Below are 20,975 nucleotides of genomic sequence, written 5' to 3'. Positions count from 1 at the left end.
GGATGAGAGCCAGGGAGCAAAGGGAGTAACACAGCTAGTGTGATTCTTCGCACCTACTACGCGCGATACGCGAGACTGAGAGAGAAAGAGAGGACGACGATGATGATGGGAAAAAGGCAGTATACGTACGGCGAGCGCAGATAACAAATCGCGAGTTACTCCGTGCGGCGCATACCGATCTCGTTGCCTGCGCCTCTGCCGCCGCCGCCACCGTCGAGACTCTGATTTTTCGTGATCGGAATCACCCGATACGGCGCGATCCGATTCGTTTTTTTGGAAAATAAGTCATGTATGTATAAGCGCAGATTTTGGAATCACTGAGCTCCCGAGCTCGCAGGAATGCAGAAACGCATGAATCACGCGATTACCAAGCAAAAACCCAAACGCATTTATTTCTTTTTCACGACAATCGACTTTCGATGCGCCCGACCCGGTAATAACCAGGCCAATAAAATAGACACACGCAGTTGTGCGCAAATTAATCTCGCGAATCAGAATTTATCTTGAAACACATGTAGGGAAGCGTGCATAGAGCAGGCTTGCATACAAAAATGAAGAAAATAGAAGAAAGTAGGGAAAATCACAATTTGTAAAGTCTCGCTCGCTCGCGAGCGCAGATAGCATCGGCGAAAATGAACGGAGCGCATCAATGTGTAAGCGGACTCATAAATCATTTGTCTCCGCTCTAGAGTAAGAGAGAGAGCGAAAAAAGGGAGAGAGATGCCCTTCATTAAAGAGAGAAAAACCGGCTTTTCCATCAGTGCGAGTAGACGGACAGCAGGAGAAGGAGCAAAAGAGCAACGCATCTTCCTTCATCGCTGCGTGTACAGGCGTGATCTATAAGGTGACAAAAATAGTTGATATTACACTTTATAAGCTTATAAATCTCGGGCTTTGATAATCGATCAATGGGAGGGCCGCAGAAGAGCATCAGTATCAGCGGCGGCAACAACATATCCCATCGCATCAAAGAATGCGTCCATTAGGCTTGCAAAAGTCGTGCAGACGCGCATGAGAGAGAGAGAGAGAGAGAGAGCGCAGATGAGTAGTTTTGCAAAAAGGATAATTCGAACACATCGAGCAAGAATGGAGCTAAGCTAAGCTGGCTCGTGCGGGCCTGCACGACTGCAAGTGCGAAGGCGCAAAAAGAGCAGCAAAGTAGTTGATGCAGCTTATAATAATAAAATATTGTATCTAGCTGCATTACATCGAAAGGGGAAGTACGCGATCACAGCGTACACGTCTCTCTGCTCGACGTCTAGGGCCTCGACGTATACACCGAGGAGATCTCCTCGGCTCTCGAGAAACGAGCAGGAAGAATTATATTGAATGAAACCTTGCGCGCTGCTCAGTCTGCCACTGCTAGAAAAGCACACGTGTACACGTATACATGCGCCTTACACGGTGAAATTGTTATAAATCACGAAGAATGGACAGTAGCCGCCAGCTACCGCGCGGATCATCATCAGCAGCAACATCAGCGGCGCGGCGAAGCGGCAGCGGCAGCATGATCGTACAAGAAATTAATTATTATGAGCAGCTACAATAGCAGCAGGTGAAGTGAGAAAGAGAGTCAGATGGAGGCGTTAAAGAAGAGACCCTAGTCGGGGTGCGCGCGTGTTACAGACACTCGCGAGAATTGCGCATATGTGCGATTCGCGAAGCGAGAGAGACTCTTAACGCGCTCGTGCATATGTGTACAGTGCAGTGTGTGCGCAGAGCTCGCGGCGCTTTTCTCTTCCGGTTCACGCGATAAGCCCTTTCTCTCTCTACCCGATGCAATGCGTAAGATTACACACCTTCTCATGCCTGATGCGCCTCGCGTGTCCTTCTCTAATAGCCACGTGTGCGCCGCCCCCGCACCGTACACGAGCAGCGGCCCTTAATTGTTGGCGCGATAAGATGCATTAAGCTTCCTCCGAGACATGATAGACCTCCCCCCTCGTAGCTCGACCATATTTACAGTTGTCGTGACGACAATTTTCGGCTTAACCCTGCGCGCTTCTTTTTGCAGTCACGTCTGCTACTTATACTTACTGCTTTTTCCCAAATATCAAGACCACCCATGCTCTACACTCGAAATCACTTTGATGTACTCCGAATCTCGGTGCGCTCGTTTTTCTAGCTCTCGAGCTTTTCGAGCGATATTAATCTGCTTAAAAGATCGACGGAAATGAAATGAGTGTTATAGATGTGCGCATGTGTGTTTGTGTGCACGTTCACATATCGCAATATAGAGAAAAGTTTTTCTTCCTATGTGCAGCTGTGTATTTATATATAGCGCTGTTTATACGTAATATGATGTATGCGTGTGTACGTTTGGCAGTGCATGCAAAGAGAGACGAAATTCCCGGGGCATGGCCGCTTTGCTAAATCAAATCATGAATCTCTGCAAGTTCAAAGGCGTAATCAGTTTTATTCCTTTTGCAGTTTTATAAATACACTTTCGAGTATTCAACTAATAGATCATGCTTACGGGTAATGCAGCGAGCTGATATCGGTGAATTTTTTTTAAATGCACCTACCTCTTGAATTTAACAATCGTTTCATTCAGCAATGTCTGATCAATGAAAAACATTCGACAATCGAGTTCGGCAATGAGCTTAACTATGTCAGAGCAAAATTTCTATTGAATTCATAACAGACTATCTCACCGATAAAAAAAGTGTAGGAATGTTCCTTATTATATCACCGAAATTTCTTCGTCCGTTAATTGTGATCAACTGTTCACACGTTTCTATCAAACAAAGCTTCAAATCAAAGAATAAGTTGAAATTAGACGCGACGAAGACGAGACGCAGACAAAGAGCAAAAGGAAGGATTTGACGACAACACGACCAGCAGATAGTTAATGAATCATTGAAAATACTATGGCATTAATAGCGTGAAATAACAGAGATGGATGGCTTAAAATAGTGACAGCACCCATACATCAAGCGTACGTGTTATTTTGTTGTGAATGACCGATCGCTCATAACGAGTATTTTATAGTCTAATTGACCGCAATGACGATCTCTCCGTTGCGTTGGTTAGAATCGATGATGTGCATGATTATTTTCAACGCGCCGACAGCTACAAATAATTTTATTTCCTATGTATAAAGCTGAGATTCCATTGACCCCTTGATATTTTTCGGAAGTGGTATGCGACTTTCGTAACTCATTTATATGAGCCTAATGGAGGCGACGAATAATGAAGCCGGATATTTTGAATAGGTGTAAAAATTAATGGCTAACGATAAATCGTTGACGAGGCCCTATCCGCGTGTCAAATAAGCAAGCAGGACAATCGATCGAGCTCGAGCTAAATAGGAATATTCCGAAATCGAATGCACCGCAGCTCGGCTCCGACTGCACAGGCAGCAGTTGCCGCGCTCGCTTGATGTATATTTGCCCCAACAATTTCCAGAGATCCTCTAATTGAGATCTAAGCACCGCTACTGCAAATGGCTAATTGAATATTTGTGCGCGTCCTTAACTTACGATGTATGTCTATGCAGATTTCGCGCGACGACGACGACGGCGGCGATGTTGCGGCTATATATATTCGGCGTTGGCGTTGTGTGTGAATCTGCTCGAGACCCCCCCGTAAAATCGTTTCGGCTAATGGATCGCAAGTGCGCCTCCCCCCTCCCGCGTGAAGGATTGCCAAGAAGCTTTCTTACGCGCGCGAAAGACTATTATATATCTTCCTAGTTGCACGCGCGAGCTTTTCTCTTAGTCGTTTTGCATATAACGTAGGTGCAACTTAGGAACTTAATAATATGTGTATCGACTATTGCACTTGCTTCTTGTCTACGTTAAGGGTGTGTGTGTGTGCGTGTAGTTTCATAAAACGAAATGTCGAGTCATCGTCGAGAATCTCTTCTCGCCATATAAATAGCTCCTGCTCGGATCTCGTTTAATATATTAAAAGCGAATTAGTTATGCTCTATTTTGAGCTGGCAAATCGCGCGCATTTTATCAGCCCAAGGATTATGATTATTTGATCGAAGACCCACACACGCACATAACATACACACTCACTTAGGCAAGCTGCAATGCAGTCTATTTTCAGACAAACTGGTATTTCACGTTTCCATTTCTCTCTCTCTCTATTTCTCTTTTTCTCGACCCACCCTTTGAGTCTTTATTACATGTGTATATAGAAATAGGCGCATCTCGCGTGTACGCACAATACGCGTGCAGACAGATGCGCAAATTCCTCGCTCTCTGGCCTCACCCAATGCAAAGCTCGAGAGACTCGAAAGAAAAAGAGATACTCGGACTGTAAAGGTACACTCGCCACTTAAATCTTCTCTATCTCTCTCTCTCTCGCGCGGCTCATCGCCAGTTCGAGCTTGCTTGCTTGCGCTTAGTCGAGAGCCTTTGCTAGTCTATAATTTTAATCATAATGCCAACGTCGAGCCACAAGTATTCAGCAATAGACAAATGTCATAATGAGATGCGCATGGCGCGAGTAAAATTTTTCCGAGCCACCTATATATAGCCGCAAGAACTTTATAATTAAAATTTAAAAAATATGTAGCCACTCGCGAACAAATCTGCCCATGCCGTGATAGCAGCTCTTCTGCACAATATATATATGGCTCCTATTTCGCTTTACGTTCACTCATTTGCTCACGAGCTCACTCCGCGAGCATGTCGTGTATTTATTATGTCGTTATGGCATTAGGACATCTCGCGCTCTCCCTTTTGCAGCTCGCATTATATGTATACGAGGCCGGGTGCTCGTTTGATAAATCGAGCCTGTTTACGCTCTTATTGCAGTCCTATTTTTAAAGCACACTTGCTCGTGCGCATAGCATATAGCCGTACATAACCGATAAAAGGACAAGTATAGTGGAGCTGCTCGAAGAATTCCAGAAGCCACAGAGAAAAGCTGGAGATTTTTACATCAGCCGAGCGCGCGATGTATACGTTCGACAAGCGATAATTGCACTTGCCAAAGTAATTTTCAGTTTGGTACTAGGTATAAGCGCGGAGCGAGAGGCAGATGATCGCTATAGAAGCAAGGGATTGAATGAAATCGAATTTTCAATGTCGTGCGAGGGATTAAAGCGTATGGGGAATTGATGTTGGAAAGTAGCATCGCTGCGCGCACATCATCAATCTCTAGCTCGGCGCTTCGCGACACCTTATATATATACATTATATGCCATACAGCTCGAGCTGCTACGTGCACATGCAAAGCGAAGATCCGAAAGGATACGACGAAGCGACGTCGTAAATGCGGCCAAAGTTTAATTACCGCATTACTTTGATGCTTCGTCCCGGCCGCGCGTGCATATAAGCAAAGGATTATACCGTACGTGCTGAACTTGCACGATCGAGTGTCAGTGTACGAGCAGCAGTGACGGCGTAGATACCAAGTACGTACCACGAAAAACCTGTACACAGCGTTGAGCCGAGGCCAACCTATTTTCTCATGACACCTTTTTTGCCCCCGCGCACCACCACCGCAGCGTGAGTATAAGAGAGGCGAGAGAAAAAAAGCCGAGATAAATAAATAGCGTGTGCGCGCGCGCGACAGCGTCGACCGGCTGTGTATACAGACTGGGTCAGCAGCAACTAACAGCAGCAGCAGCAGCAGCGGCAACAGCAGTTTGGTTAATGAATTTAAAAGCTATATGGGTGGCACTCGCGTGGCCGGTAAATCACTGGAAAATCATAAATTGTCGCGCAAATAAGGCATAATTAATATAAAAAGAGCATGGGCATGAGCTGCAGCCAGCCGCGCGCGCGAGCTCGGCCTGTAAGTTATACGCGCGGAGTGGGCTCCACGGCGCGAATAAAAAAAAATTAGCCAGCCGTGTATATATTGCAGGCCGAGTGTGCGCAGGGTATCGCGGTAGCCGCAAGCTATGTACGCGAGCGAACCAGTTCCGTGTGGATTTTCACACGCGACCGAACGCGCTCCATCGACGCAGCAGCAGCCACGTCGTGTACCGGAGCCGCCCGTTTTCGACGCGAGGGTGGATGCAGCGGAAAGGAAAGTTATAGCTACGTATATTGATATTTTTTCCCGGCCAGTAGGCTGCTCGGGCTATGCAGGCCTCGAGCTAATTCGTTTTTAAAGCGGCGCATTTTTACGCGCGCCTCGTACGAACAATGAGCACGGAGGGCCTCGACAAATGCAAAACAGGCAAAGTATAATAATACCAACAACGAAACACATCGTATGATGTCTTGCATTAGCATGGCAATTTTTCAAGTCCGCTGGACGTAAAGCTCGTTACACGGTGCTGCGAATGTCGAAACAATTTGTCTAGATCGGATTCCTAACTGTTTTTCTTCTCTCTCTCTCCCTCTCTGTATGTATAGTTGGCCTATCGCAGCCTAAGTGTATAATTATGCATGTATACCGTGGCACTTGTAGGTATAGCGCGCGCGCGCGAGTCCGTAGCTCTTACACTCGAAGCGCGCATAAACATCGCTTTTTGCAAGTAAAATTCAATCTTTCTCCCTCTATATATGCATGGCTCGGGATACTTTTATACTTGCCTTCGACATTATGCGATATGCAAATGCTCGGGCGCGTAAAATAGAGGGATGAGTTGGGAGAAAAAAATTGGCCAACCGAGTGCTCGTCATAATTTTTTCCCTCTCCCCCGCGCTATCTCTCTCTCTCTCTCTCTCTCTCTCTCTCTCTCTCCCTCACCGTCTCTCTGATTATAGCGAGCTGCGGAAGAGAAAAACTCGCGAAAAATTAGCATAAGACTATGCGCGCATAATGGCTATGAACACACATCTTTGAGGGAATAAGTATCTATTTATGTAGACATATTTACATACGTACGTACGTACGTGAGAAACAACTCAATTAGACATAGGCACGTTACAGACACCTGTACAAGACTTCAAAGCCATACCGAGTCAAAGCCACGAGTCGCGATGACAAGGAGCTACGTGAAGGCGATGATTTTTCAAGCGTGGCTGTTTGTGTAAGGCGCGATATAATTAATCTCGATTGATGGACGGAAAAAAGGCACCGACCGCGACCAAAAATTCGTCTTTTTCCCTATAAACGCGCATATCTGCCCAAGTGTGCACGCGTGTGAGCATACACACGTACGTAAACATACAGTGCAGTACTTAAATACATACAGATAAAGTGTAAAAGTAGGCTGGGAAAAGTTCTAGATACCGCGTATTCGGCCGCTCGTGCATATACATACGGTTCAAAAAGTCCCGTGCGGAATGCGCGAATATACATAGACACACACACGCTCGCTCAAGTATACTATGTATATTTATATGTATATAAGATAAGGCAACGAAAAAGGGAGAGAGAGAGAGAGAGAGAGAGAGAGAGCGAAGGAGCATGCGACGACGATGACGACAGCAAAGATCATGCTGTTGGCGAGAAATGATATAAAAATTGTTCAATGCAACGTACACGCGAGTAAGAGTGTTAAAGGTTTCTTTCTCTGTCTCTTAGTGTCTTTCGTGCTCTCTTGTTCACGCGTCGGCGTTGTAGCTAGCTATATAAGCTACGTACATATAGGCTCCCTCGAGGGAGAGAAAGAGAGAGATAAATCTGGGCCAATCGTGACCTCGAAAAACGAAAAGGTCGCGCCGTTGCTGTATAATACGAGTCGTCGAGTTTTGCCGATTTTTTCCCGCACAATGGGGGTCTGTATACATATACTGTGTAGCATACATGTGCAAATATATACGTGTATGCATGTATACATGTGCGGGTTGCTATGTGGATAAAAGGCGCACGTGGGAAAGCGCGATATATGGAATTCTTATATGTTGCAGGCGAAAATCCGCGGCTGCCGTCGTTCTGTTCTCTATGTGTGTGTATGAGTGTGTTGCGCTTCCTCTCTCGCGAGTACTTAAGATCGACGAGCGCGTAAATTTTAAGAGATCGCGAGCTACACTTGCTCGATCCTCGATGCTCTCCTGCGCGGCTGCCTACGCTGCTGCAGTCGACACATACTTTACGATAGTCATTATCTATATGGGCTGTGTGCAACTCTTGTCTCTGTATGTGTTCGCATATATACATACTGCAGCTGTATATATACACACACGTATCGTCTCGATGGAAGATGACGTCGTTGTCGTCGTCGTCGACGAGCCCGAGATGTCTTGCGTGATAAATCAATGTGCCGCCGCCATCGCCACGGTCCGACTCGCTCGTATACTCGTCTATACTTTCACCCATGTAAATGGAGCGCTGCTGCCCCCGATGAAATGTTGACTTTGTGATTTTTCATTATTCACCCGCATGTATTACAATAAAGTCGAGCAAAAAAAATGAAACATCCGGAGCGAAGGAAAAGTTTTTCCCTACTTCCAACGATTTCCAACGATCCGGACGCTCTTTTACTTGACACCGTGTAAATAATTGTTATTATTATCCTTCCTCGTAACTCTTTGATTTATCGATTCTCTCTGGCTTGCTTCTTTTCTATGCAGATACGCGTCAGCCCGGGTACCCCGTATGATCTCGATTCTTTGAAACCGTTAGATTTATAAAAGCTCCTCTGACCTTGCCGCGTAGACGCGCCGCAGCGTGCACACGCGTACACGTACATACATATCCGATAATTAATCGGCGCACGTAGCAGCGGTATACAACCAAATCACGGCTTTGGACAAACGATCTCGCGAACAAACGAAAAGCAAAATAGCTACTCGATAATCGCCAGGTATTGTCGTAAACGCTGATCAAGTAAGCTACTGTTTTACGCGCTCGGTTAGTCACATGGCACGCGCGTTCAGATATATATGCATTAAGCGAAGCCAGATTATTGATCTTTCGCTTCATTGCTGTATGTACGTACGTATAATGTGTGTGTGTGTGTGTGTGTGTGTGTACTCGGCACACACGGGACGCGCAGTGCAAAGGACACGATTCCGTTTCGATTGAAAAACCGTTACGGCATAGATATAATAAATTAACGCACAGTACACGCGACGGGCATTTTTTATAGCGCGCGCGCAACTTGACTCGAACCGTTTATATCTCTTTACGGTCGTATGCGTTGAGACCGTGTGCGTGCGCAAACGCGATCGGCTGGTGTATATAAGAGAGCCATGGCGATCGACGCCGTCGTCATCATCGCGAGTCTGCCGTATGCATGTAAAGGTCGAGCTGTTCGCACAAACACATGCGCTTATATATACAGACACGCACGGACGATTTCGCCTCGTCGCTACCGGTCTTGAGCGCACAATCGCATCTTATCTGCGTCTTGCCTCTTGCTCGAGAGCTTCTCTCTTTTCTCCCGATCTTCGTATTCTTCGTGCGCTGCTGCTTCTTCTTCGCACCTCCGATATTTCGCTGTCGTTCCTTCTTGCTCCGGCGCACACATACACATACACACACCCATGGAGTCCTTGGCATTCGTTTTAAATATGTATCACATAAATATACAGGTAGGATGCGCGCGAGCCCGTGAGAGGCAGCAGACCTACCAGTGCGTTATATATATAACATACGCGCATGCCAATAGCTCATGCTACTTTGCAAAGTCATACTGTAATGTTTAACTTGTGTATTTAAGTTAAGAAAATAGCTCTCGAGTCGGTGCGCTCGTTGTGTAATTACTATTTATGCCCTGATCGTTATTATATCCATACTGAAAGCTGCACTGCCACTGCAGCTAATGCTTCTTTTTCAAATCCGCGCATAGGTATACACATGCGTGCGGGTATATAACAAATACACATCGCAGCGCCGAAGAAAATCTTTGCTTTTCTCGTAATCGCTTAATGAACGACTCAGCCTTTGTCTGCCCTATTGCTCGCGCGTAATTTGCATTATAATAAAAGCGGGAGAGAGAGAGAGAGAGAGAGAGAGAACGCGAAAGACGCATGTGCACGGGTATTTATTATTCGAGCGCAGGATCATACCCGGTCTTACACGCGATGATCCTCTGGTGTAATTTGGAGGCCAGTTAATTTCTCCTATACGTATAGAATACGTTCTTTGCTTCGTTCGCGGCTGGAACACGGTATCAGCCCCCGCGAGTAGTATCCTCGGCACTCAAGATATTACGTATTTATATCGTGTAAGTATACACGTGTGCGCGAGCGATATCTACCGTTAAGTGCGCGCCAGTCGTGGCCAGGCAAGCCGCTGCCCGCATATTTCACTGGTCACTGCCGGGCCCGAGCTCGTAAACGATACACGAGTATAATAGGTGTGAAAAAATGTCGAAAGGTGATTAAGATCGTGAGCGATGAATTTTTTGACATTTCAATGATCGGATGTTGATATCTCTCACCATCTCGTCAAGCCGACGGATAATGACTACACGACGCCTCTAGGTTCCACCTTCGTAAACAATACTCATGGTGTGTCTCGGGAGACGCGCACGCGCGTGCCGATACATTCGGCGCTTCCGACGACGATGAATCCACGTTTTTACTTTAATTACGAAATTATATCTCAATCACGATTCACGCTTTTTTTATGCCCGTACGCGTAGATGTGAGTGCCCGCGAACAATAGATCGGATAATCATCTGCGTCTGTAAACAAAACCGTACTAATAGCACCTGTGCAGCAGATGAGTAATGAAAGGTGCAGAAAAAAAAAGGAAAAAAGAGGAAAAAGGAAAAAAAAAAAAGAATTTATAGAGCCAGCCAGGCAGTCAGACAAGTGTGCACACGCAGTGATACGCGCGAGCACCTGCGTATACGTGTACAAAGCTGCGAAATTCGTTTTTACGATGGAACTGTATTGCGAGGAGGGATTTAGCCAACGGCCGAAATTGATATGCGATACACACTCGCTTTTCATTGGCGCGAGCTCGCACACGCTTTTGTAGGCTGGAGAGCAGCAGCAGCATCAGCTCGAATGCAGTCGCGATATGTGGGCCGCAGGGCTGATATCAGCATTTGTCGCACGTTGCGCGCGAACGATCGTGCCGGAATTCATCGTGACTCCCGAAAAAAAAGCGGCCTATTGCTGCGACCGGATATATAGGTGCGATCATCTGGCCGATGCGACTTTGGGCTGCGAGGGCTGAATCTAGGCTCGAGAATCGATCCTCGGCTCTGTGCGTTAATTCACCGGATAATGTGGCAAAAATTAGCACTTGTATGTATGTATGCTGCAATCGCAATACGCGCGGCCTGCGCTATGTAAATTTTGCTGCGCAAAAGCGACTTAATAACAATAACAGTTAAGATAGTCTACATCGATGAGTGGTAATGGCGCGAGTGAGCGCACGCCGTGCGTGTAACGGAGCCGATTGCGCTCGCGTAAAATTAGCCACTGCACACATACATACACATTACACACACATATGCACGAATAGGCTCGAGCCGAGAAAATCGTAGAATTCTCGTATAATATAGTTCTGAAACATTCATTAAAGTCAATCATACATATAACAGGCAGACTCTCGCTCGGGCTAGGCCAAGGCACGTAACGTGCCTATGCGCCGCGCGCATTATATTGGATGCTCATTTCTCTGGGCTCGTTATACTTTATATTTATACAAATTAGTATTAGCTATTCGAGCGATCGTTACGCGCAGGAAAAACGACTTGCTAGATAATAGCTGCGATACTTAGCATGTATATTAGTCGAGAGCCGAGCCGCACGCACATAATGCACGCGTGTATAAGCGCACGCGTCGGCCCAGATGAGTCTGGCAACACCCGACGAGCATAATTCTTAGCTCGAGAGATCGGGCACAAAATTGAGTTGGAGCGAACGAGAGAAACGACATATTCGTTCGCACTGTGGCTGTCGCTTCTTTATTAGGGCCCATTCGTCGCGCGAGAAAATTCCTCGGCGATACGTTTAGATAGGAGCTCGAGCTTGTATAGACGATAGGCCGAAACTTTTCTCGGCTTTCTTTTGTCGGCTCGCGCCTAGCTGTTAGATAAGTTACAGAAAGGAGTCGAAAAGTCGGCATGTCCGAAGTCGCATCCATAAATCAAACCGAGGCATGCGTTGACAGCTGTCTGTGGCTACGTAGTGGCGCTGCTCTGCTATACACGCGCTCAAAAGCGTCAAAACGCGCAGTCGGAGTCGAGATCCAGCGCGATCCAGCGAAAGAACGAGCAGACACCGGTGTACGGATCGGCAAGAGATCGACGACTGAGAGCGGCACGGCTAGCGCGTCGATCTAGCCGCGGTACGCACGGGGCTTCATAGAGGTGCGCGACTCGCACTGCCGAGCACCGCGAGAGAGTATACGTATCGAGACACAGTTAGTACATAGATATAGACGAAAAAGAGAAGAGGAAGAAGAAGAAGAAGTAGAAGAAGCAGAAGAAGAGAAGGAGGTGGAGGAGGTATGCAAGGTAAAACGAAGAAGGATAGGAGCTCGAGCGAGAGAGATAAGGGGGGGAGTTAGAAGAAGAGAGCAGCGGCTGCGGCGGCGGCGGCGGCAGCGACTGCACAGGTACGACTACCTTGGCGTAGAGGGAAAAAAGGGAGAGCGGGGGACGGGGCATGGGGGGAAGGGGATCGGTTGCTGCCGCTGCTAGCGATACCGCGCGCCAGCCAGGAAAATCGGTGTACCGAGCTATGCCTAGAGAGAGCGCATAGTACGTACTGTAGTAGTATCCACACATACACACACAGGTATAGAGGCGCGCGTTTGAAGAGAGGGAGCTCGTCGTCGTGGTCGTCGTAGTTCTTGCCCGTACTCGTAGTCTTGGTCGTCGTCGTCGTCGTCGTCGTCGTCGTCGTATTTGCCGTCTTCGCCGTTGTCGGTGCAATAGAAGAGGTGGTGGAATGAGAGAGAGAGAAGCGATCGTGCGTACCGTTTCTGTCCTCTTTAGACAGTGTGGCTACCTCTCGCAGACGTCGTCGGTCCTTCGTGCCAAGTAGTAGGAAAAAACCAGTGGAACAGTGAGAGAGTCCCGGTGAACGTCTTTTCAGGATCTATCCTCGTAGGAGCTGCCGAGCATAGTGCAGCCGATAAGCAAGAGTGAGAGGAGCCGCAGCGAGGGAGAATCGGTGCGCTCCGAGTGCACCGCGCCGAAATAGTCATCAGGTGTGTGTGCGCGCAACGACAACTCGCTAAAAACGACCGAGTGTGCAGTTAGCAACCTTTTTTTCTCTCATTCATTTTTTTTTCTGCTCGTTTCTTAGGCAGTGAATCATAGTTGTTTTTCATTTTCGTTTAATCCAAGTGCTTTTCATTCGAGTTGAGTGTCAAAGTGTTATTTTTTCCGTTCGTTTCTCGCTGATTTGAAAAATTTCGCTCGACGGCTCGGATATAATTTTGTGCAAAAGTGTTGATGTATAACATACGATGCATCGCTATCTGCTCGTCTTCATCTCTTAGCTAGCTCGCTAGGAAGTGTAACAAAACGTAATACGTATATACATCCACGTGCTCCGCGCACAGACGCACACATGCATATCCCAGAACCATCTCATTTGATTCTCGGCTAGATCTTACGTATAACTTGCCCTCGCTGCTGCGGAGCTCCGAGAAAATTATATAAAATGTATAAGTGTCGGCTTGAGTTTCACACTTGCAGCACGTGAATATGTGCGCATGTATAGGCGCGCGAAGGGACGCCCAGAAAGTGTCTTGCATGAGTTTCTCAGCTTGTGTGCGTGTGTGTGAGAGAAAGAGCGAAAGATGTGTATGTGTGAAAATGAGGAGGAAGACGTAGAGCGCGAGAAAAAAATGCATACATGCAGACTGTGCGCGATTAAGTTCTGAAACACTTAAGTTGTATACGTTTTCATCAGCCAAAGGGCAAAAATGTATTATTACACATTGGGCCTCGCGCGTAGGTAAACGTAGGCAACTCGCGCGCGCGCGCCGCCTTACTTCAAGTGCACTTCTTCATCATAACTTCAGTGCAGCGTTCGGAACAGTGTGCGAGTGCGAGTAAGTGTATGTGTGCGCCGCACTGCAGCGATGCGCCGAGCGATGACAGGCTTCTTTTAACAACGGACACGCGGCCTTCCTCCCATCCTTCCCTCGTCATCATCATCAGCGACTAAAAAGCGTTTTCTGATAATACGTGCGCGCGTGCGAGGCAGAGCACACCGCGGACGAGGCGGAAAAACGAGATCCTTGACTGATTATTTTTCTTCTTCTTCTTCCTCGTCTTTTTTTTATTTTTTGCCTCGTAATGCTCGCTTTCCGAGCAAACTTCTAATTCGTCGCTATTGTTATTTCCTGTCCATAAGCGGCCCGTTTTTCGCCCGACGTCCGTCTCGTCGGGAGCGCGCGGGGGAAAAAAAGTCTCAAAAGGAAAAGCGTGGAAAAAGGAAGCGATCCTCGTGTAAGCGCGTGAAATTATCTTGTCAAAAAGTCGTACTTTGTATGTTATGAAGCACGACTATTAAATACATACTCGGCTCGGATTATCGGTAAACGTGCAAAATAAACTCGTGTATATGAGCTTGGCGCTCGGCGGCGCGATAAATCATAAACATGTGTGTATATGGTCTCTCGTCGTCGTCGTCTTCTTCGGAGCTAGCTGTCGCGCAAGTGGAAAATGCAAGTCTTTAATGTGTCCGACACAGTCATGCAGCAGTGTGTATGTGTGTGCGCGAGTGTGTGCAGTGTATATGTGTCCGTGTATGCAAGTACGGAGCAGCGGGCGCTTGTACACGCTTGGCGCGCGCGAGGAGCGATTAATGAAACTGTATATTATTATTAATAACGGTGCGCGGAGGACGTGATTCACGAGTGAAAAGCAAACAGATTACGTAGAAAGTAATGACACGAAACGCGAATAAGCGTGTGCATACACACACACACACACACACACACACACACACACACACAAATGCGTATACGCACGCACAGACGCGTACACAGACGCACGACCGACGCATAACGATGACTTTGACCTTAATCACAATATATGTTAGATCTGCGCGTTTACGCGATCGCCGTTACGTATGCCCGCACTCGCACTTCTCGGCATCAATCTGCCTATGCGTATACGCGGGGGAATATATATCGGTTACGAAAAATCGCGCCAGCCGCCGTGGAAAACTGGATATTCCATTCGTCACTTTTATCGCGAAAGATTAGCCAATCTTTTTTCTTCTCCTTTTCTTTCCTTTTTGCACGTCTCTCAGCTCGCTCGCTTGCGCGACTCGCGTAATTTTAAAATGTGCAAGTATTACGGCGAAAGGACGAAGCGCGCGTGGTTCTATAATTAAACCATTTTAGCTGCGACTCTCTCGCTCGCTCTCGTACAGCTTATACGTGTACGTAACGGGAACTCCTCGACGGAGTCTCCTTTTTCTACTTAGAATTCTTCTTATCGTCGAGATAATGTGCTCTCTTTCTCTCTATCCATCTCTCTTTTTCTCTGTCTCCCGCGCGCTAGGCCGAATTTTCTCACCTACGGGTAAAAATTCAATTGTATCGTTGAGATATTGTTCACGTATGCGCGGCTAGGAAATGAAAAGAAGAGCCCCGTAATGGCCTTTCTTTATCTAACAGGCCGTTACGCTACGTGCGTGCATCTGTTTGAATAGACCGATTCGCTCGCTCTACAAATGCGTGTCTGCGAGTCTGTGTGTTTGCGTGGGTTTGTTTGTGTCTCTGCGCGTGTATACAAAATACGTATTCCGAATGAAAAGATAGCACTCGGGAGATGAGCGTTTGAAAGAGCGCCGTGTAGGAAAGAAAACGCATTCGAATACCGCCGCACGTAAAATAATAAAGAAATTACCAAGAAATCAGGTGATTTCTTCTTTGACAGTTCGTCGTTCCGACACTCCGTGTAAAACGTTTGCTCGTTTGTTTTCTGAACGAGGTGAAGTTACGGGCGTTTTATGGAAGTCAGATAAAAAAAAATAAACGAATGCAGTGTCATTGGTTGCGTTTAGTCGAGCATACAATGATTTTAAAACGTTGACCCAATTCAAATATTAGTTTAGTCTAGAAAATTAGAAATATATATTAAAATAAAATATATGTACGGCGGATGAATGTCAAGTGCTTTGAAAGTAAATAATGCAACGAAACAATGTCTGCTTGCAGGTGCTTGGGGCAATCGTCGTCGTACCACGTCGTCGGTTGTTTTTACCTTCAGAGGAAGATAACTTAAAAGTGTAGTGCATATTTATTTGTGGCTTTTTTGTATTATTGAGCAAAGAGTAAAAAAAAAGGAAAACAAAATGAAGCGTCAGCAACAGTTACAAAAGTTCCATCATCAACAGAAGAGGTCAGGCCTGAGCTTGAGGCCGTCTCGGGCATTGTGTCTCGGTCTGCTGCTACTGCTGCAGCTCACGGACAAAAGCCGAGCTGCCGCCGCCGGCCAAGGTGGCGGGCCCGGCAACGCCAACATCATGAACAACAATAACAACAACGAGCAGCCCCTGATGGACGCGGATTACGCGAATTCGGCCGGTCAGGCGGCCTCGTCGACCGGCGCAGGTAGCAGCAACAGCGACGGCGGTGGCGGCAGTAGCGGCGGCGGTGGCAGTAGCGGCGAGCTCGACGAGTGCGACCCGGACATGGTCGGCTTCGAGCTCGTCACCGGCTACGTCTACACGTCGCCGAAGAATCTGATCGAGTCGATACCGGGCAGCCTCATGCTCACCGAGTGCTTAGAGACCTGCCAAGCCAACGACTCCTGCCAGGCGGTCAACTACGAGACCGGACTCTGCGTCCTCTTCAGCAGCAACGCCGACAGCAATCCAAGTAAGTTCCCCACCGTTACGATACACGTATATAGCTGCTGCTGCACATTTTATATATATAGGGCCCCCGCGCACAAACACACTAAACACATATACGCCAGGCGCAGATTGACTCGCGTCGAGATTATCCACCGACTCTCTGACCTTTTCCGCCTTTCTCCAATTAACTTGCCTATACTCGGGGCTCATATATACTTCGATGCTCGCTTCGTCTGCGAACTGCAAATAATTAGCCGAATTTGACAGAAACTTTTGTTTGCCGTTTCCATCCATCTTTCTCGCGTTTACTATCTCTCTTTCTCTCTCTCTCTCTCTCGTCGACACGTTTCTCTCCCACGAGCGAAGCTTTCGTAGCGATTCTTCGCCGCTTTAATATTAAAGCACGTCTTGCGCGCAAAAGTTGCGTAATAAATATATCTAGGCATTATATCGCCTCGAGTGCCGAGTTGCCGAGAGCGAGAAAGAGAGAAAGAGGAAGGGAGAGAAAACGATGTGAACGAAAACTCGACAAATTCATTGTGTTCTTATTACGTGCACTTGTGTGTATATATATATGTGTGTGTATGCGCGCAGGATCTGAGTAAAGCTCCTCGCATATACGCGTAGCACGGCAGAGATAATAATATACACGCGCTTATACACATGCTGCATATACACGCGATTAGTCGCGCTGCAGTCATTCAACTCGCTTGATGAATTTCAATTCGCTAATTAGTTTCGCGAGCTTACGTATACACACGTAGTCACAAAAGCATCTGCTCGACTTCTATGATTTTCCATATATTATTACGAAGACTATGCGAATAAGAGCGTGCGTGTGGTGCCTATAGCGAGTCGCAGCAATTATTCCTTCTCTCTCTCTCTCTCTCTCTCTCTCTCGCTCTGTATGGAGGATACGCATTAACTATAATAATAGGATCGGGAATTAATTTAAATGCGAAGTGAATTGAAAACAGCCGGATAGAAATTTTTCCTCCGCGACGTTGTCGTCGGTGCCAGGATATATGTTATATATACAGTTTGTGTGCATAGAAGAACTAGATACTGCCAAAGGTCCATTATCATAACGAGCACCGCGAAAGGGAGAATGAGAATCCTTGGGACTCATTTATCCGATAATCGAGCTAAGCTCAAAAAGGGGAGGAAAATAAGAAGCTTCTTCTTCTACTACTACTCTAGCCATACAGCTAGTTCCACATGCATACGAAACACAGATACATAAAGAGTCCGAAGTAAAAACTCATTAAATCGAACGCATTCTTATCGGATCGGCCGCTGCTTCTGATGCACTTTTGTTTTTGCTGCATTCATTTCGCGCTTTCAACGCGCTCTCGCTCCGGCACACACGAACACACACACATACACACAATGAGAGCGAGAGTATATATCCTATACACATACAGACGACGAGTCCGGGCAAACAGGACCGCGACGACAATAGTAAAAAAAAACAAGCGGCTGCAACGGCAGACAAATAGTATAGCAAAAAAAATTGACCAATAGATAGAGGCGCGGGGAGTGGGGAAAAGCTACGCAAGGGGATGGCTGGTAGATAGGTATGGGTAGCAAAAATGAATGCACTCCTCGCGCTGGACTATTCCCAGAAGCGCTCTAGCATAACTCAGCTCGTTTGCTCTCGGAGAACGGAGCACATAGCTTCACTAGAGAGCAGAGAGAGAGAGAGAGAGGCTCGTTCGCGCGAGGGCGTTGCCACCGAAGAGGAGAGAATTCTTCCTTCGGCCCATTATGCATATAATGCACGACCCATCGCTTTTCACAGTCCCTTTTTCGTCCCTCGCTCACGTCCGTAGCTGATTTTCACAAAATGACAAATGAACTGATTTATACAAATAAATCTCTCGATCCCCGTGACTGCTTAAAGCTTTGAAATTTTTCATTTACTATAAATATATACGCGCTCGGCTACCTCGCGCACACCTACGCCACCGCTGCTGCAGCACTGCTTTATAGTTTAGCGGATTTAACGGTAAAACCGACGCGCGGCTTGATGCCACGGCTCGTGACTCGTGTGCGTGTGTGTATAGATGCACACACACACACACATGTGTTGGGGAGTTCGCTACTTTGCGCTCGCGTGCACGCGCTTTACATTCGTTCCTATATGTATATACGCTTATATACAGTGTGCATGTGGGTGTAGGCAAGCGTGTGAGACCATTAAAATTCACTTCTTGAACGAGTTTCTTCTTTTCTTCTTCTCTCTCTCTCTCTCTCTCTCTCTCTCTCTCGTGTTCTCCTACGCGGCAATTTTTTTCTGCCTTTTTTCACGAATACGACTGTGCACTCTCTTTTCTCTCTTCGCTACTTTATTACGCGTCGTATTATCATTTGCTTTTTTTTCTTCTTTCTACTCTTTTCTTTTTTTCAACCGAATCACTCGGTCTGCCGTCGAGACACTTGGGTATACGCCGCGCGTTTTAATGTGCGCGCTCGGCTTCGTCATCACGTCGCATTACACCTGTTCCGAGTTCTCGTCATCTTTCGTCGTTTCTCTCGATATTACCTACGACGCATATTATCTCGGAGTAAAATGGCTAGATAAAAATTTCAAGCGAAATGGTGAAAGAACTGCGTGTTCGGCTCGTTCGAATTGTTTGTAATAATGTGACAGCCGAAGACTGTATAATTTCTGCTCACTAGACATTCAGATCAGTCTAAATGATCTCGAGCTTATGATTATTCATGACAAATATAATTTGTATTATACATATACGCAGATGGAGTGGCACACGTTTATACACACACAGAGACTAACACAGTGGCTTGCATATGCGTATAAAAGAATAAAGGAAGGCTGATATACGGGTGATAAATCAAACTTGTCACGATCCATCATAGATCCGCGCTCGGTTAAACTACCGTTTTTTCGCCTTTGAAAATGTACAGCCGCTAATGTATACGGGGACCAGCTCGTGTCGCCGTAGTGCTACTACCACGTAAAAAAGTAGCTATACGCAAAGTGACACTGCTCTTTTTTGTAGTTATCGTCGTCGTCGTCGTTTCGTCCGCGTACATCCGCGAGAAATGAGCGATATTAATAAACACGTATAATATAAGGTATAAGGCTCGGAGCTGGTGCGTATTATATTATATGCGCCCCAATATACGTATACGCGTTATTACATGTAGATTTACCAGCGCGCGAAGCCTCGCGCCTCACGCGTCCAGTATCGAGATAGTCGTAAAATTTTATTAAAATTGCATTACACGCAGGCGAATAATCTGTATAAACATTTCAGAGCTAATGGCTTATAGACGCATAAGTGTAGGTTTTCTCTCTATATATACCTTGTGCGCGATCCGTATAGGTTGCACCGACGCAGCCACGTGTAATTCAGACTCGTAATATTCAGAGCTACTCCCACTCTTTCTCGCGGCTCTCTCCTTCTCTCTTTCCGAGGCAGATGCTAATGCGCCTATTGTTCAACCCATGTACAATTTCTCAAGCTCGCTTATCTTTGCTCATACTACTCTCCGGTAACGATATGGGCTCTTGGCGCTCGTGCGGCTCCGAATAAGCGTGACGTGCGTGCATATGCATAGCATACGTACGGCAGCCGCGGCCGCATCGGCAACGGAATTGAAGACATTCGAGTAGAAGATTTTCAGCGATAGGTCCTGCGCGAGCGCTAGGGACGAGGACGTACGTGGATTCATTTATTCTGCGCGTGGCGGCGGCGTCATGGATCGTCAAGAGTCACGGAAGTCGTCGATATCCATTATCCCTTCCTCGCGGCGATCCGGCAGCGGCAGCGGGGTGAAAAGTATACTCTGGCTCGGCCCGACGAGCAAAAACAAGCGATATATCTATAGGCTCTGTGAGCTTCTTTTTCTCGCTGCTTCGCGCCTCTCTCCGGCTCTCGCTATCATCCTCTGTGGACCATCTATAATATATATCTATCGCTCGCGCGCGCTCCCGGCTCCGCTTCTTCTTTCATTGTCAAGATCGTATTTTTCTATAATTGGCCTCGTTTGAGCGTACGCCGATGCACCATCAGCAAAGGCACCACCAGCACCATTGACACCGTACCGACGCCACCGCAAACGAAGCAAAAGAAAAATAAATCGAGAGAGAAAAAAATTCTCTAGCCTCGATAGGCGGGAAAAGTGCAAAAAATGATGCTCTCTCTTACTTTTTCTGTGAATGTGCGTGGCTCTTCTTTGCAGCTCCAGCGAGTCTCTATATATCCACGGGCGAGTCGCAATAAAAAGTGTTTAAGAGACCGGTAAACGCCGCGAGAGAGTGAGAAAGAGAGAAAGAGAGAGAAAGCAATATAATGCCGCAGTGCTGCTTTTATTTTCTTCGTCGAAAGCATTGGTACGGCCGTTGCTAGATGGTATACA

General features: G+C 46.8%; 2 protein-coding genes across 3 annotated transcripts in view; one reads left to right on the top strand and one right to left on the bottom strand.

Annotated features, from left to right (window-relative positions):
- LOC106651581 (autophagy-related protein 16-1) overlaps nt 1–20,975 on the bottom strand; it is a 339,331-nt gene that overhangs the window by 150,785 nt on the left and 167,571 nt on the right. The gene's annotated exons all lie outside the window — the stretch shown is intronic.
- LOC106651232 overlaps nt 16,086–20,975 on the top strand; it is a 67,797-nt gene continuing 62,907 nt past the window's right edge. The window contains exons 1-2 of the mRNA XM_014369672.2: nt 16,086–16,282; nt 16,376–16,611. Of these exons, the coding sequence (XP_014225158.1) occupies nt 16,086–16,282; nt 16,376–16,611 (433 nt within the window). The remainder of the gene's footprint in view (nt 16,283–16,375; nt 16,612–20,975) is intronic.

This window comes from Trichogramma pretiosum, unplaced genomic scaffold (genome assembly GCF_000599845.2).
Source record: "Trichogramma pretiosum strain Unisexual culture from Peru unplaced genomic scaffold, Tpre_2.0 scaffold68, whole genome shotgun sequence".
Classification (NCBI taxonomy): domain Eukaryota; kingdom Metazoa; phylum Arthropoda; class Insecta; order Hymenoptera; family Trichogrammatidae; genus Trichogramma; species Trichogramma pretiosum.
This window is presented reverse-complemented; position numbering and strand designations above follow the sequence as displayed.